The sequence below is a fragment of the Gigantopelta aegis genome, chromosome 6, assembly GCF_016097555.1.
Source record: "Gigantopelta aegis isolate Gae_Host chromosome 6, Gae_host_genome, whole genome shotgun sequence".
Classification (NCBI taxonomy): Eukaryota; Metazoa; Mollusca; class Gastropoda; order Neomphalida; family Peltospiridae; genus Gigantopelta; species Gigantopelta aegis.
In genome coordinates this window covers 99,930,245-99,945,595 of record NC_054704.1, presented here as the reverse complement: position 1 = coordinate 99,945,595, position 15,351 = coordinate 99,930,245, and the positions used below count along the sequence as shown (strand labels likewise).

At 38.2% G+C, this 15,351-nt stretch overlaps 1 protein-coding gene across 4 annotated transcripts in view; it reads left to right on the top strand.

Annotated features, from left to right (window-relative positions):
* LOC121375138 (pendrin-like) overlaps nucleotides 1–15,351 on the top strand; it is a 69,622-nt gene that overhangs the window by 34,315 nt on the left and 19,956 nt on the right. For 3 of the 4 annotated variants that reach the window (XM_041502394.1, XM_041502393.1, XM_041502396.1), the window contains 8 exons: nucleotides 1,091–1,439; nucleotides 5,951–6,061; nucleotides 7,025–7,248; nucleotides 7,758–7,922; nucleotides 9,367–9,522; nucleotides 10,603–10,685; nucleotides 11,549–11,696; nucleotides 14,611–14,724. In XM_041502394.1, the coding sequence (XP_041358328.1) occupies nucleotides 1,130–1,439; nucleotides 5,951–6,061; nucleotides 7,025–7,248; nucleotides 7,758–7,922; nucleotides 9,367–9,522; nucleotides 10,603–10,685; nucleotides 11,549–11,696; nucleotides 14,611–14,724 (1,311 nt within the window). In that variant the 5' untranslated portion in view covers nucleotides 1,091–1,129. Of the gene's footprint in view, nucleotides 1–1,090; nucleotides 1,440–5,950; nucleotides 6,062–7,024; nucleotides 7,249–7,757; nucleotides 7,923–8,156; nucleotides 8,280–9,366; nucleotides 9,523–10,602; nucleotides 10,686–11,548; nucleotides 11,697–14,610; nucleotides 14,725–15,351 lie in introns of all 4 variants that reach the window. The other variant, XM_041502395.1, reaches the window with a different exon arrangement.

Genomic DNA, 15,351 nt, shown 5'->3' with positions numbered 1-15,351 from the left:
TGTATTTAAATCGATTTTCCAGACGTATCATATCATTACGTGATACCCAAAATATCCCACGGTGTTCTCTCCACCAGGGGTGTCAGAATTTCCTCTAGAACATCTGTACAGGCGTGCCTACTGTGTGATGCTCATAGGTATTATTAGTGGCGTAATTTCCAACACCTTTTCTCGAAACTACTTCCGTATTTTACTTCTTGTTACTATTTAAATGACACTAGTTAAGTAAACGTAAACTTAAATGTAAACAAAACGAAACGAACTGAAGCATAAAGAAGCGCAGCGAAGCAAAGTAAGTGAAAGCTAAGCAAAGCTAAGTTAAGCAATGTAAAGCAAACAAAGAAAACAAACAAACAAACAAAAAACAATCAAAATTGTCCTTCAAAGGAAGCACAAATGTATTTACTTTTAGCTTTAACGTTGTTTTAATGTTCTGCCAGTCAATCACTTTACCATTTGATATATGCTTACATCCACTGAAGGTTAAAGCACGTTTGTCCTGGACATATCCTTCAAGTGTTTCGGGAAAGGCTGGGGAGTATATATGTTTAATCTTAGCTAACGGAAGATGCATAACGCAAGATCATGTGCCGAGTATTTGAACTAGTAGCCTGTATAACTGCAGAAGGTTAACGTTTTCGTCCAAATAGCCAGAGTATAGACGTAGCATTATATCAAAACGCATCTCACTGGGTCAAAGTTCTAAGTGCACCTAACTTAAAACATTAAATAAGACCACGCCTGCCATTTGGTGACATGTGAAAAGAGGGAAACGTTGCATATAGCAGTTTTAATTTTTTATTACTCTGTTGTCTGTTTGATTTCATTTTGTGGTAACACACTATCGAATGTACTCATTCTTTGCACAAACTACCGTATCTGAACTTAAAGTCGCAATAACCAAACGTTAGACACCAAATAACAGTAGTGCCGAGCTACTTGCTACTAATGCAAACTGTAGCAGGTTTCGTTCTAAGACTACGTGACAGAGTGACCAAATGTTTGACATCCAATGAATGTTTAAACAATAAGCTCTAATGATGTATGTTAACTAAACACACTATATGTTCATATTTGTTATTTTTTTCAGGTTTTTAATTAATTTTACAATTTTACGCTCGGCGCCGCTATGAATGGTCACACAAGCGATCATGGCGAGAAGGAGAAGTGCCTGGGTTCTGTTGAGATCCGGAGACCCCTGTACAAGACGCAGACGTTCCGGGACAGGTTCATGAAGACAGAAGACGAGAGGCAGTCCCTGACGGGCTCACTCGTCGACAAGCTCAAGAGTTCCCTGCAGTGCAAACCCGAGAAGAGGAAGAACTGTCTCTATAACGTGTTTCCATTCTTCGGTATTCTCCGGAAGTACAAGTGGCGCGAAGATTTGCCGAATGACGTCATTGCCGGTCTGACGGTCGGCATCATGCAGCTACCTCAAGGTAAAGTTCGATTTTGTTAAATTTTCATTTCTGATGTAACTTCGTTTGATTTACATCTTATGTCTTCGCGACCTGACCCATAGTATGGTGTCGTTGTTGCGAAATTGCCTTTTCTACTGTTGATTGTGGTGATGGTAGCGATGATGATGGTGATGTCACGGTGATGATGAAGGTGAACGTCATGATGACAAATTTCAAATACCTCACTGTTCTAAGCATGAATCATGGCACATACACCTTTATTTGAACAATTAACATCTGCCCATGACTAAGCAACCTCTCTGGCACCGTGGACAGCAAGAAGTAGCAATTTAAGTGTTGCGCAGAGTCACCAAAAATTGCGTCTGTCATTTAAGAATGAAGCAGAGGTCAGACAGGGAAGGTTGCAGCGTCACCGAACAGTGTCCACGCATGTACAACATGTTGTCTTGTCACTTGTTGTGATTTGGACGCCGCCTATTTACAGCTCAGCAAACATGTTCTCCTTTTCCTTAAATAACGGGTTAACATTCTTTCAAATGCTTCGCGATTACCGAAAACCAGAGTTGTCCATGACTAAGCGTGTCTTCTTTTTTTGCCATGTTTTATGAATGGCCTTATTTACTTCCGCGTCACTGAGGCTTGCCTGTTGTTTGTTTGACAGTGGTCAGGGTAAATGAGGTCAGCGCGTGGGGGCATGCTTCAATCTCACTGCCGCGGTCTTGCAAGTCCCCGTTGTCGATGTTGGAATGTCGTCACCGCCGGTGTTTATATCACGTAAGACACACAAGCCGTGCTCCGCCAGGGGGCGCTAATGAAATAAAATGTGTCGCGTATTTTTCTGTCAGTTACGAATTCAGTTTCCCGAAGTATGTCTCTCGTCAAACACAGAAAGATAAATGTAATATTTTTGTTGTTTTTTCTTTGCGCGTTATCTATTTGAATCTATTTGTTCGCGTAGCCCAGTGGTACAGCGCTCGCTTGATGCGCGGTCGGTTTGGGATCGATCCCCGTCAGTGGGCCCATTGCGCTATTTCTCGCTCCAGCCAGTGCACCACGACTGGTACATCAAAGGCCGTGGTATGTGCTATCCTGTCTATGGGATGGTGCATATAAAAGATCCCTTGCTGCTAATCGAAAAGAGTAGCCCATGAAGTGCCGACAGCGGGTTTCCTCTCTCATTATCTTTGTGGTCCTTAACCATATGTCTGACGCCATATAACCGTAAATAACATGTGTTGAGTGCGTCGATAAATAAAACTTTTCTTTCTTTCTTTCTTTCTATTTGTTCGTGTATGTATTAACTTGTGACTCTTGGTTGAGGATGAATAAGAAATGTAGGTTATAACACACACAGAAAAAAGTGTTTTAACCACAAACAGGAAACAAAATAACAAGAACTGAAGTCTATGACGCAGTCTTGCTTAATGCATTTTTTTAAAATTACGTTGTGAGACCAGGGTCAGTGATCTTGCTAGACATGTAAGCATTCCCCTCGTGTTGTGACGTGTGTGTGTGTGTGTGTGTGTGTGTGTGTGTGTGTGTGTGTGTGTGTTTGCGTGTATGTGTGCGTGTGTGTGCGTGCATGTGTGTGTGTGTGTGTGTGTGTGCGTGTGTGTGTGTGTGTGACTGCCAAGTGAAACAGGAAATGGCTGAATATATCCAGAGATGAAGGGTTAGACAAAAGCTTTGTTCACTGGCTCAAAATACATTCAACATAATAATAACCTTGTCGCATGCATATTATAAATCCTGACATCTTAGGCATGTAAAAATAATTTATACATAGATATTTATATATGACAATCTCACAATGTTCTCCCAGTTGAAACATTAATTCAGTTTTATTTTCTCACATTATATTGTATTGTATTGTATTGTATTGTATTGTGACCAGCCTCGGTGGCATCGTGGTTAGGCCATCGGTCTACAGGCTGGTAGGTACTGGGTTCGGATCCCAGTCGAGGCATGGGATTTTTTAATCCAGATACCGACTCCAAACCCTGAGTGAATGCTCCGCGAGGCTCAATGGGTAGGTGTAAACCACTTGCACCGACCAGTGATCCATAACTGGTTCAACAAAGGCCATGGTTTGTGCTATCCTGCATGTGGGAAGCGCAAATAAAAGACCCTTGCTGCTAATCGGAAAGAGTAGCCCATGTAGTGACAACAGCGGGTTTTCTCTCAACATTTGTGTGGTCCTTAACCATATATCTGACGCTATATAACCGTAAATAAAATGTGTTGAGTGCGTCGTTAAATAAAACATTTCTTTCTTTCTTTGTATTGTATTGGATTGGATTGGATTGGATTGTATTGGATTAAACTGGATTGGATTGGATTGGATGTACCATGTATATGGTCTGAGTGAATAAACATCTGAAATTTGAAATGTGTTCGAGTGGGTGTGGGGAGGTGATGGTTATAATAAATAGGTCAGTGCGTCAAAGCAAGGCAGCACACTTCTTTATTGAATGAGGGCAATTATGGTTAAAATAATGGCTTCACTGTAAATGTTTATTTTTACAAAGTCTCAAAGTTACATTGGGATTTTTTAATGACCTTGAAAATAACAGCATTAGTTTCTTTACTCCCGGTATCAAGCATAATAGACGTGATTGTATATTATTAACTTAGTTTATTCCTTAGTCGTCTTATTTCACTTACAAAACGACGAATGACAATTTTAATGGGGTAACTGCAATAAAACATAATATGTATGGCTATTAGTTTTAAATGACCGTAAATCTTTACCAGGTTCCCACATATATTATATGTTTTACATTAGAAATGGGACAAAAGGTGCAAAATGTGTGGACAACGAAATAGGGTCAAGTGCGGAAACGGACATGGCGATATAAACTATTCAGCGAATCTTAAATCCTCGACTCTGATTGGTTAAACGCTATGTTGATTTTTCAACTGATACCGTAGTTCTTCCTGTAAGTTTATTTATGTCATTTACGGATTATAGTATTCAGATGATTTCAGCCGAAGTTCTTAGAAAAGAAAGACTAAATGTAGCCGTCCATTTTACTTTCAATAAAAGTAAATATCAATAGAATATAATAGACAGAAGTCGTTATAGATAAACGGAATATTCGTTAACTGAAATATTCAAGATTTTAAGAAGAAAAGCCATTCAGTAAAGAAACAGTGCAACAAGAATAAACTATCTGTGATGAAATTGTATATTATTCACTTCCAAATGATTTCTTGCCTGCATGTAGTACAGTGGTTAAGGCATCTGCAAGAGGTCCTCTAGAATCAATACCACTGAGCAGTATTCTGTAGTATTTCCCCATCTTCAACAGTACTTCACACGTATGTCACAGGCAGTGGAATGAGCTATTCTGTCTGTTAGAAAGCTATTATAAAAGATCCCTTGTTGCCATACCAACTGAAAGGAATATCCTATGTGGCAGCAGTGAATTTGTTCTCAACACTGCAGATAAACTTTAATAGTAACAGATTAGTAAACACAATTTACTGGGGTATTGTTAAGTAAACATTTCTTTATCTCTGATGCACACAAGATGTATTAACAAAGAAAGGCGAAGGAAGATATAAATAAAAGGGATGTTTGTGCTCGGGTGTAATCAACAGCTATATATTAGGCCACACTCTAGAGTGCTAGAAAAGAAACCCGCTGCTGCTTCATAAAGCAACGAGTCTTCAGAGTGCACTTTATCCGTATAGGACATCACACACCGCGGCCTTTAATATACCAGTCGTGTAGCTCTAGCTGGAAAAAAAAATGAATATATGAATAAATACTCTGTATAGCATGCATTTAAAACAACAGAATTGTGAATGGTTAATTAGCATACGGGAAATTGTTTCTGAGAATTTTAGAAGTGAAACAAAAATTAATTAGGTTTATTTAAGGCTTTGTTAAATTATTGTTTCCTGTTTGCATTATCTTAGCTATATATGCAGCTCACTAATCATTTTAATGTATTTGTGAAGTCATGTAGGTTGATGTATTTTATTTTTGATTTGTCATAAACGCTGTATTTGCACATTGTCTCAATAACTCCAAACCAAATGTCAGTGCACAAGGCGTGTATACATAAACTAAGCGCATATCTATGCCTGGCTCTCCCGCCTGCTACCGATTCAATCGGGCTGCTGGTGCTCCCTTGCACCTGCAAGAATAGGCGGTCCCTCCTTGCCCCCCTCCCCCCCCCCCCCACCTTTCCTGTCATGGATGGAGGAGCCGGCCAAGGCCGGCTCTTGTGCCCACGACAGGCGTGCGCTACAACAGCTTGTTCTGAATGTGCACGTAAAACCCTATGACCTGACCTGACCTATGCCTGGCTCCCCTCCCCAACTTTTATTTTTGTTGAGTAATTAATGTAGGGTTTGGGGGGGGGGGGGGGAGTTGGGGGGAGGGTTGTTGTTAAAAAAGCCAACCCATTTTACCTGAAGAAAATAATTTCGGCGCATTCCCTGAGACACAATTTTTTATTTGTTTTGGCCTTGATGTCAGATTTAATTTAATTAGATTTGATCTGTTATTTTGTTTCCAGGAATGGCGTATTCAATGCTGGCAGACATGCCCCCGGTCGTCGGCCTTTACATGGCGTTTTTCCCCGTCCTCATTTACTTCCTGTTTGGAACGTCCAAGCAGATTTCAATGGGTGAGTGAAGATCGAAACTAAATCTTATTTTATTTAAAGGTTGCATTGTACCAAAGACGAAAGTTCTGTGTCAAAGTTCGCGGTGCACCGCAAAATATTTACGTGAAGACAGCTGCGGTAGGAATATGTGACACTGATTATTAGGAGTTATTTTAAATGTGGTTATTTGTGGGTTACCGTAAAATCTTACTTTGGTCTAAATCAAGTTGTAATTTAAAAACTCGAAGTGTCTATTGGCAGGATTCGAACCTACTGCATCGATTCTCTCAGTTCTCTTCACTTGATACTGGTATTGATTTAAAGGGACATTCTTGAGTTTGCTGCCACTTTTAAGATGTTATCAGCTAACAGAGATTTTTTAACAATTGTAATTACATATCAAATAAAGTTTTCTGCATAAAATATCAGTGGCTGTATATTAAACGTGTTTCTGATCGTTCTAATATTTATACTAGGTTAAATTTCATTTTATTTCCTATAATATTTCTTTTTCGTACGTACGAAATTATTTGAAGACAATAATCTAGGTTGGGCTAATTACAAATATTAAGATGACCAGAAACACATTGAGTATACAAACACGGATATTCTAAACAAGAAAATATATTTAGTATGTTTAATCGCAGAAATATTTTATTAGTCGGAAACATCTTACAATGTAGCAAACTCAGGAATGTCCCTTTAATATCTGATTTTGAACATTTCTTCTACTCACTGTTTAAGCTAACAGATGATTCCATATTCGAAAGTTTGGCTCCCTATATTAAAATGTATAATTAAACGTATGGTAACATGTAGTACATGCATATTAAAGTTATGGTAGATGGTAGAATATTGATAACGCACATGTATTGTAAGTTTTAATAGCTGCTTGTAACTCTCTGTGTATTGTCTATACTCAGGTACTGTCGCAGTTGTAAGTTTTAATATCTGCTTGTAACTCTGTGTATTGTCTATACTCAGGTACTGTCGCAGTTGTAAGTTTGATGACGGGTGGAGTGGTCTCCAAGGCAACAGCACAGTGGAGACTCTCTCAGAACTTGGACGTCAGCGACCTTGCACCCGCCATCAACGGCACAATGCTGAATGGAACCGTGTTCCCGACGGGAACGACGTTTTTACCTGGCGAAATACAGTTCAAGTTCGTGGTGGCGTCAACCGTTTGTTTCATGGCGGGAGTCATCCAGGTAGTTGTTTGTCATCACCTCACGTTTGAGTTTGAAATGAGTTTGTTTTGTTTGACGACACCATGATACATTGATTTATTAATCATCGTCTATTGAATGCCAAACATTTTGTCATTTTTGACTCGTAGTGTTCAGAGGACCCCTCGGTAGTTTTCTATTAGCAGCTCAAGAGATCTTGTATATATACTGTCCCACAAACGGAACAACACATACCATGGCATTTGATATTCCAGTCGTGGCAATTGTGTTTAAAATAAATTAACTTTTATTGTCTTCAGAGGAAAACCGCTATATTTTTCCATTAGCAAAAACGTATCTTTTATATGCATTTTCCCTACAGAGAGGACAGCATATACCACGACCTTTAGTATACCTGTCTTGGACGGTGAAGTACTGGTCGACGTTTGTATTTAAAGTTGCAATCTCGTCTCTTTATCTTATAACATATCTTGATGCAAGTTAAAAACACGGTTGATTTATTTGTAATTATTTGCTGTTTCCTCTTGCAGATCATCATGGGGTTCGGTAAGATCGGCTTTGTGACGACGTACATGTCGGACTCGCTCGTCAGCGGCTTCACGACGGGGGCCGCCGTCCACGTGTTCACGAGCCAGGTCAAGTACATCCTGGGACTCAAGATCCCCCGCTTCGAGAACATGTTCCAGATTGTAAACGTGAGTTACCCACTTAAAGAGAACATGTTGCAGATTGTAAACGTGAGTAACCCATTTAAAGAGAACATGTTCTGTATTGTAAACCTAAGTTATCCATTTAAAGTGAACATGTTCCAGATTGTAAACGTGAGTTACCCACTTAAAGAGAACATGTTGCAGATTGTAAACGTGAGTAACCCATTTAAAGAGAACATGTTCTAGATTGTAAACCTATGTTATCCATTTAAAGTGAACATGTCGGACTCGCTCGTCAGCGGCTTCACGACGGGGGCCGCCGTCCACGTGTTCACGAGCCAGGTCAAGTACATCCTGGGACTCAAGATCCCCCGCTTCGAGAACATGTTCCAAATTGCAAACGTGAGTTACCCATTTAAAGTCAACACGTTCCAGATTGTAAACGTAAGTTATCCATTTAAAGTGAACACGTTCCAGATTGTAAACGTAAGTTATTCATTTAAAGTGAACACGTTCCAGATTGTAAACGTGAGTTACCCATTCAAAGAGAACATGTTCCAGATTGTAAACGTGAGTTACGCAATTGAAGTGAACATGTTCCAGATTGTAAACGTGAGTTACCCATTCAAAGAGAACATGTTCCAGATTATAAACGTGAGTTGCGCAATTAAAGTGAACATTTTCCAGATTGTAAACGTGAGTTACCCATTCAAAGAGAACACGTTCCAGATTGTAAACGTGAGTTACGCAATTGAAGTGAACATGTTCCAGATTGTAAACGTGAGTTACGCAATTGAAGTGAACATGTTCCAGATTGTAAACGTGAGTTACGCATTTAAAGTGAACATGTTCCAGATTGTAAACGTGAGTTACGCAGTTGAAGTGAACATGTTCCAGATTGTAAACGCGAGGTAGGCCTTAAAACAAATTGTGTTTCCAGGAACCCGACCCTACCTAAAAATAAGGGCTGACCCCATTTGCTTGGTGGTTTTTGCTGTTTAATTTTCGATGTTTCTTTTTCTTCTTCCACTTCTCTTCTTATTTTTTTTTTCAGTTGATATGTAGGTGAAAAGAGTAAAAGTATAGTAAACAAAATATTCTAAAACGCCGACTGACCCTACCTAATGTTGATATTCGTTGTAAGCGTAGTCTATGGTAGGAGTAGCGCACCCTCTCTTTCTCTCTCTCCATCTCTCTCGCTCTCTCTCTCTCTCTCTCTCTCCTCTCTCTCTCTCTCTCTCTCTCTCTCTCTCTCTCTGCCTCTCTGTGTGTGTGTGTGTGTGTGTGTGTCTCTCTCTCTCTCTCTCTCCTCTCTCTCTCTCTCTCCTCTCTCTCTATCTCTCTCTCTCTCTCTCTCTCTCTCTCTCTCTCTCTCTCTCTCTCTCTCTCTCAACTAAATGTTGCAATAACCATATGTTAGACAACAAATAGCCGTAATTTAAAATATTCTAACGTTTCAAACAAATATTCTTTGTATTTTCTTGTTCAGACATACAAAGCTTTGATTCTGAATATCGGCGATGCCAACATAGCGTCTTTGGTGATTTCGGGGATTTGCATCGTCATACTGTACGTGGTCAAAGTTCAGATTAACCAGCGCTTCAAGTCGAAGCTGAAGATCCCGATTCCTGTTGAACTAGTTGTCGTAAGTAGATACAGTCACATATATCACCGAGACGTAACCGTGCACCTGTCAGTTACCTACCTGTCTCCAGTCGCTACCCGGCGGTCGTGGTATACGAACCCATTAATCAGCCGCACGGAGAGCCGCAGATATCTGTCACCTGTGACACATTCCTGTTAGGTATCTTTATTAATTCACTTAGTTTATCGTACAGGTATGATGCAAGTAATTGTTTTGTTGTTTTTCTCGTATATGTTTTGTTTCCTGATGTTTGCATTAATTAATGTCGTGGATTAAGAATTTTGCCTACAGTTCATCAACTTGTTTGCTTTTTGTTTTTTATTTTGTTTTTGTCTGTATGTTTGTTTTATTTGTTTTGTGTATTTTTTGTTGTTGTTTTTGTTGTTTTTATTATTTTGTTTTTTATTTCCTCGTTTTGATAAAACTATATTTTTTTTTTCATTGTGTTTTCCTGTACCAACCAATGTCTTACGAGTGGTATATCAAAGGTCAAGGTATGCACTGTCCTGTCTTTAGGAAAGTATATATAAAAGATCAGCTCCTTTTACTGAGAAAATACAGGTTTCCTTTGAGGAGTACCACGACTGGTATATCAAATGTCGTGGTATGTGCTATCATGTATGTGGGATGGTGCATGTAAAAGAACCCCAGCTACAAATGGAAAAATGTAGCGGGTTTATTTTCTAAGAGTAAAATGTCCAAATTACCAAATGTTTGACATCCAGTAACCGATGATTGATAAATCAATGTGCTCTAGTGGAGTCTTTAAACAAAACAAACTTTAACCTTTTACTGGTATAATGCAGCAGGTTTCTTTTGAGAAGTACGTGTCACAAAGATCAAACGTTTAAAGTTGTTGTTTTTTTGTCCACAATATTCATCAGAACAGAATGTGTTGAGCAGAATTTATTCATAATTTATTAATTTTGTATCTGTATTCAAAATTTATGAGGGTTTTTGTTTTATATTTATTTCAGTGATAACATGCTTGCCTACTTTGACTTATCTACTTACCTATTCACTTAACTGTTTTCTTGTTTATATATTTATATATTTACTGTATATTTATTTATTTCTCAGGTTATTGCAGGAACCATTGCGTCTCACTTTGGACAGTTTTATCAAAATTACCACATAAAAGTAGTTGGCGCGATTCCGGCGGGGTGAGTCAATAAACCAAATCAACAACACTCAAAACAAACAAGCAACAAATAAACACACACATCAAAACATACTCGGTTATCGTAATACCAAGTAGCAAAATCATAATTGCAAAAATTCCAACAATTCAGCTGTTTAAATGCTTAGCCGTACTTAGCGGAGAAACTAGGTGGCAGTGCACCCCCCCCCCCCCCCCCCCCCCCCCCGAGAAATGCGAAATTGTGTCCATTTTAGTTTATATGTGTTATTTTTGTCTTGTTGATTCATTCTTGTTTTACCCCCACCCCCACCCCCAAACACCCCCACCCCCACCCCCTCGGAGTTTCTGTAGGCTGTTTCTGCCCTGATTACATTAATTTGATTTAAGAGTTTTCCTCTGTAAATAATATGTTACAATACTAAAGTCAGTTTCACGGGAAACGCCTTTTTTCATACTATGGGATTGATTTATAATTTGCACACAAAAATAATTGTTGGTTGTTTTTGCTTGTTATTTCTAAAACAATTTTACTTTTCTTTCAAACTGAAATTATTTACAAAATACATTTTTGTAGGAGAATCGGACGGACTATAGTATTGAAACACAAATGTCGACCGTGTATTTGTCAAAAATACCGAACAGTTGATTTTATGTATTTTATTTAACAGTTTAGCTTTTTAAATAGTATGTGACAGTATTAAATCAACGTCGTCCACCGTTTATTTGTTAAAACCACTGAACAGTTAATTTATTTATTTTATTAGGTCTACATTCATTTTATTTAAGAGTTTAGCCATTTAAATAATGTCAGTATTAAAACACGATCGTCGACCGTTGATTTATGATGGGGAAAATATTCTAGTTCTGATTTTATATTTTTTGCAGGCTTCCCGTTCCATCTGTTCCGAATTTCTCACTGATGCCGACGTACATCAGCGATTCTTTCGGCATTGCTGTCGTGGCGTTCGCCCAGTCTGTGTCGCTGGCCGTGTTGATGGCGAAAAAACATCATTACGATATAGATTCTAACAAGGTGAGTTTACAGTTAGTCATTCACCTAGAATATAGATTCTAACAAGGTGAGTTTACATTTAGTCATTCACCTAGAATATAGATTCGAACAAGGTGAGTTTACAGTTAGTCATTCACCTAGAATATAGATTCTAACAAGGTGAGTCATTCACCTAGAATATAGATTCTAACAAGGTGAGTTTACAGTTAGTCATTAACCTAGAATATAGATTCTAACAAGGTGAGTCATTCACCTAGAATATAGATTCTAACAAAGTGAGTTTACAATTAGTCATTCACCTAGAATATAGATTCTAACAAGGTGAGTCATTCACTTAGAATATAGATTCTAACAAGGTGAGTCATTCACTTAGAATATAGATTCTAACAAGGTGAGTTTACATTTAGTCATTCACTTAGAATATAGATTCTAACAAGGTGAGTCATTCACCTAGAATATAGATTCTAACAAGGTGAGACATTCACCTAGAATATAGATTCTAACAAGGTGAGTTTACATTTTGTCATTTACCTAGAATATAGATTCTGAATAGGTGAGTTTACATTTAGTAATTCACGTAGAAGAAACATGAGTACGAAATCAATTCTATCATTGTGCGTTTACCGTTTACATTTTGTAATATATTCACCTAATCCGAACAAGGTGACCTTTTATATTTAGTCATTCATTTAGAATGAAATAGACTCAAATGAGGAGAATTTTTGCAGTTAGTCATTGACGTAATCTGAACTGTACGTTTACATTTAGTCATTCATCTAAATGATTAAATGAAATTATTTAGTGTAATATAGTTTTGTCTGATTTTAATATGAACTTTATAAAAGAAACATTAATGCTTATTACTAGTACTCTAGTGTGTATGTGTGCGTGCGTGCGTGCGAGTGCTCTAGTGTCATTAGAATGTTTATATGTTGGTAAATATGAAGATTTGTTTTTGTTTCGAGTAGTAAACTTGTAAGATATTAAATATATGTATTATATTATCGCATTGTGTTACATAACGTCACACGCATCAGCATAGGTTAATTTACGTGTCAACCCAAATTCAGATGTTATCATCCAGATTTGCATAACGTCATGTTCCTGTGCATTGTACTTTTAAATTGTACCAATATGTTCCATATACTGACATGTTATCGCTTAGATCTGCATAGTGTCAGATGTTCTTTGGTTAATACAGATATGAATTTCAGCATGCACGTTTCATAAAAGAGATGGTGTTATAGTGAGCAGTGGTCAGTAACAGGCGCAGAACCAGGGATAGGGTGCTGGGGCTGCGTACCCATCCCCCGAACGTCAAAATATCGTGGAAATCTTGTCATGTTCAAGGGGCGAGCACTTGCGAACAATTCAACTAGTGTTGTTACACACACATACACGCACGCACGCACGAGCGCGCGCGCACACACACACACACACACACACCCGTCCCGGAACTGCTCTTTGACAATGTCAGAGATCAGATCCGAGATGGGCGTGCCTAAACTCTTTTAGATATGAGCACGTTAAATGAGTTTCCCATTCACAACTAGTGCCATCATTTTCTATCGTATCCCATTCATTTAACGTTAGGTGCGAAAACCAATCTATTGAGCGACCGCAATCGTTCACCGTCCTGAAATACCTTGTACTGAACGCAGCCCTGATATGTGGTACGACAGGTGTACGTTTTACGACAAGGCTAAATTATGTCTTGCCGCGGTAAGACACGTCTCCCTGTTAAAAAGCTGTGTGTACAACTGAGGAAGTTAATACTAATAAGCGAGTTGGTCAAAGGTTTGTATGTACGTGACCTGCAGGGTGATCACGTGACTGGTACGACTGGACGTGACAAATGTGTTACGCGTGTCAAGTGTTTCCTGTGTTAAAAATAAACGCATTTGCATACACAAAATTATCTGGTACATTAAAATAATGTATTAAAGTCATGTATCTCCGAGCACCTAAATAGTAAAATTAGTTTTTAAAAAGCATGAAATTAGTTTTTAAAAAGCATGTCTATTAAATATTGTTTTCTTTTGGAAGTCGACGTCGAAAGAATAAAAAAAGAAACTAGTAAACAATAAATTAAAACTGAAAAAAAAAATGTTCCCTTATAAAACTTTACAATCTTTTTGTTTGTTTGTTTGTTTTAGTTATTAGCATAACACTATATGGGCTGAATTTGCGAAAGTTATTTGTTCCATGGTGACGTCATATGTAACTTTCCTTAACAGCCATCGACATTTAAATCATCTTGTAATATATCAGTTTATTAAATGTGTTGAAAAAAAAAGAGTAGTCCATGTGACGTCATTCTACTAAAAAAAACCTAAAAAAACCCAAGTTCGCCACCTGTAGTTTGAAATATTACGATTCTACTTCCGGGTGTCCAAAAAGGGAAGCAACTCTTATTAAATCTCAGTAGACAGGCAAAACAAGACATGATATGGCATTCAGGTCTAGATGCAGGAATCAACCCTGTCTTTACACCATAATTATGACAGTTGGACCCCCTTTTCAATCAACCAACCATTTGACACGAGCTTACATCCACTGTAGGTTCAAGCACGGCTGTCTGGGGCACATTCTCCGAATTTCCTGGTGGATGTGTGCAAGACGGGGACAGCCTTTCACCGTTACCTAACAGAACGGACATATCTGCCATAAGTTCAGCCAGACATTTTTCGTTAACGTTTGCGAACTATTGTGACTGGTTCTTGATGTGGTCCTTCGGTTTAACCTTTAAACGCGCATTAACCATTCCAGCGGACCTTTTTCTGCTCTGACTGGCTCAACTCAGCCCAGTTCTGATTCCAAGAAAATAAAGAAAAGTGACACTCTTTTTCAGTGGAGCTATATGGTAATGCTATATGATCCCTGTACGCCTACACTAAGATGTGCGACACTGTGTCTTTAACTGTTGTATTTTCAGGAACTCATGGCGTACGGTCTGGGTAACGTGTTTGGCTCATTCTTCAGCTGCTATCCTTTTGCTGCCAGTGTTTCCAGAAGCTCCGTCCAAGATTCAGCTGGGGGTCGAACTCAGGTCAGTTGTCCCTGACCCCAAGCCCTTTACGAATCTGTTATATAATGAACTATATAGTATATATGTGTAAGAAAGTGTTATTATATTACGGAATGAACGAAAATAGCGCATTACACTATGGGCCATTTCATTTAATACTCCACCAAAATGTGTCGCACTGTCTTCTGACTGTGCGACACATTTTGGTGGAGTGTAAGCAGTTGTCAGCAATCATTTCGATTCTATCCAGAACTTTTATTGCAGTTTTTACGCGATACTCAATTTTATTCTAAATTTTAATTATATCTATCTGTGATATTTGTATTTTTACACAGTCACACTGTTTTTATTTAACTGTTGAATTTTTATATTGATGTTGATCATCACTTTGTTTTTCCCATTACTATAGTTTGACACGCCGATGTATTTTTCGTGCTGGGGTGTCGTTAAACATTCATTCATTCATTCATTCGTCTTTGTTTCGTCCGGAACACTCAGTTTATTGCAAATATTTTTAAAATGTCAGAATATTGTAGAGACAATTTAACAGCTGTATGTACTAAACTGAGCCTAGTAATAATTACTGATATAAATTATACAAATTTGAATAATTGTTTTAGTTTTAAAATTATTTACAACAAACAGAGT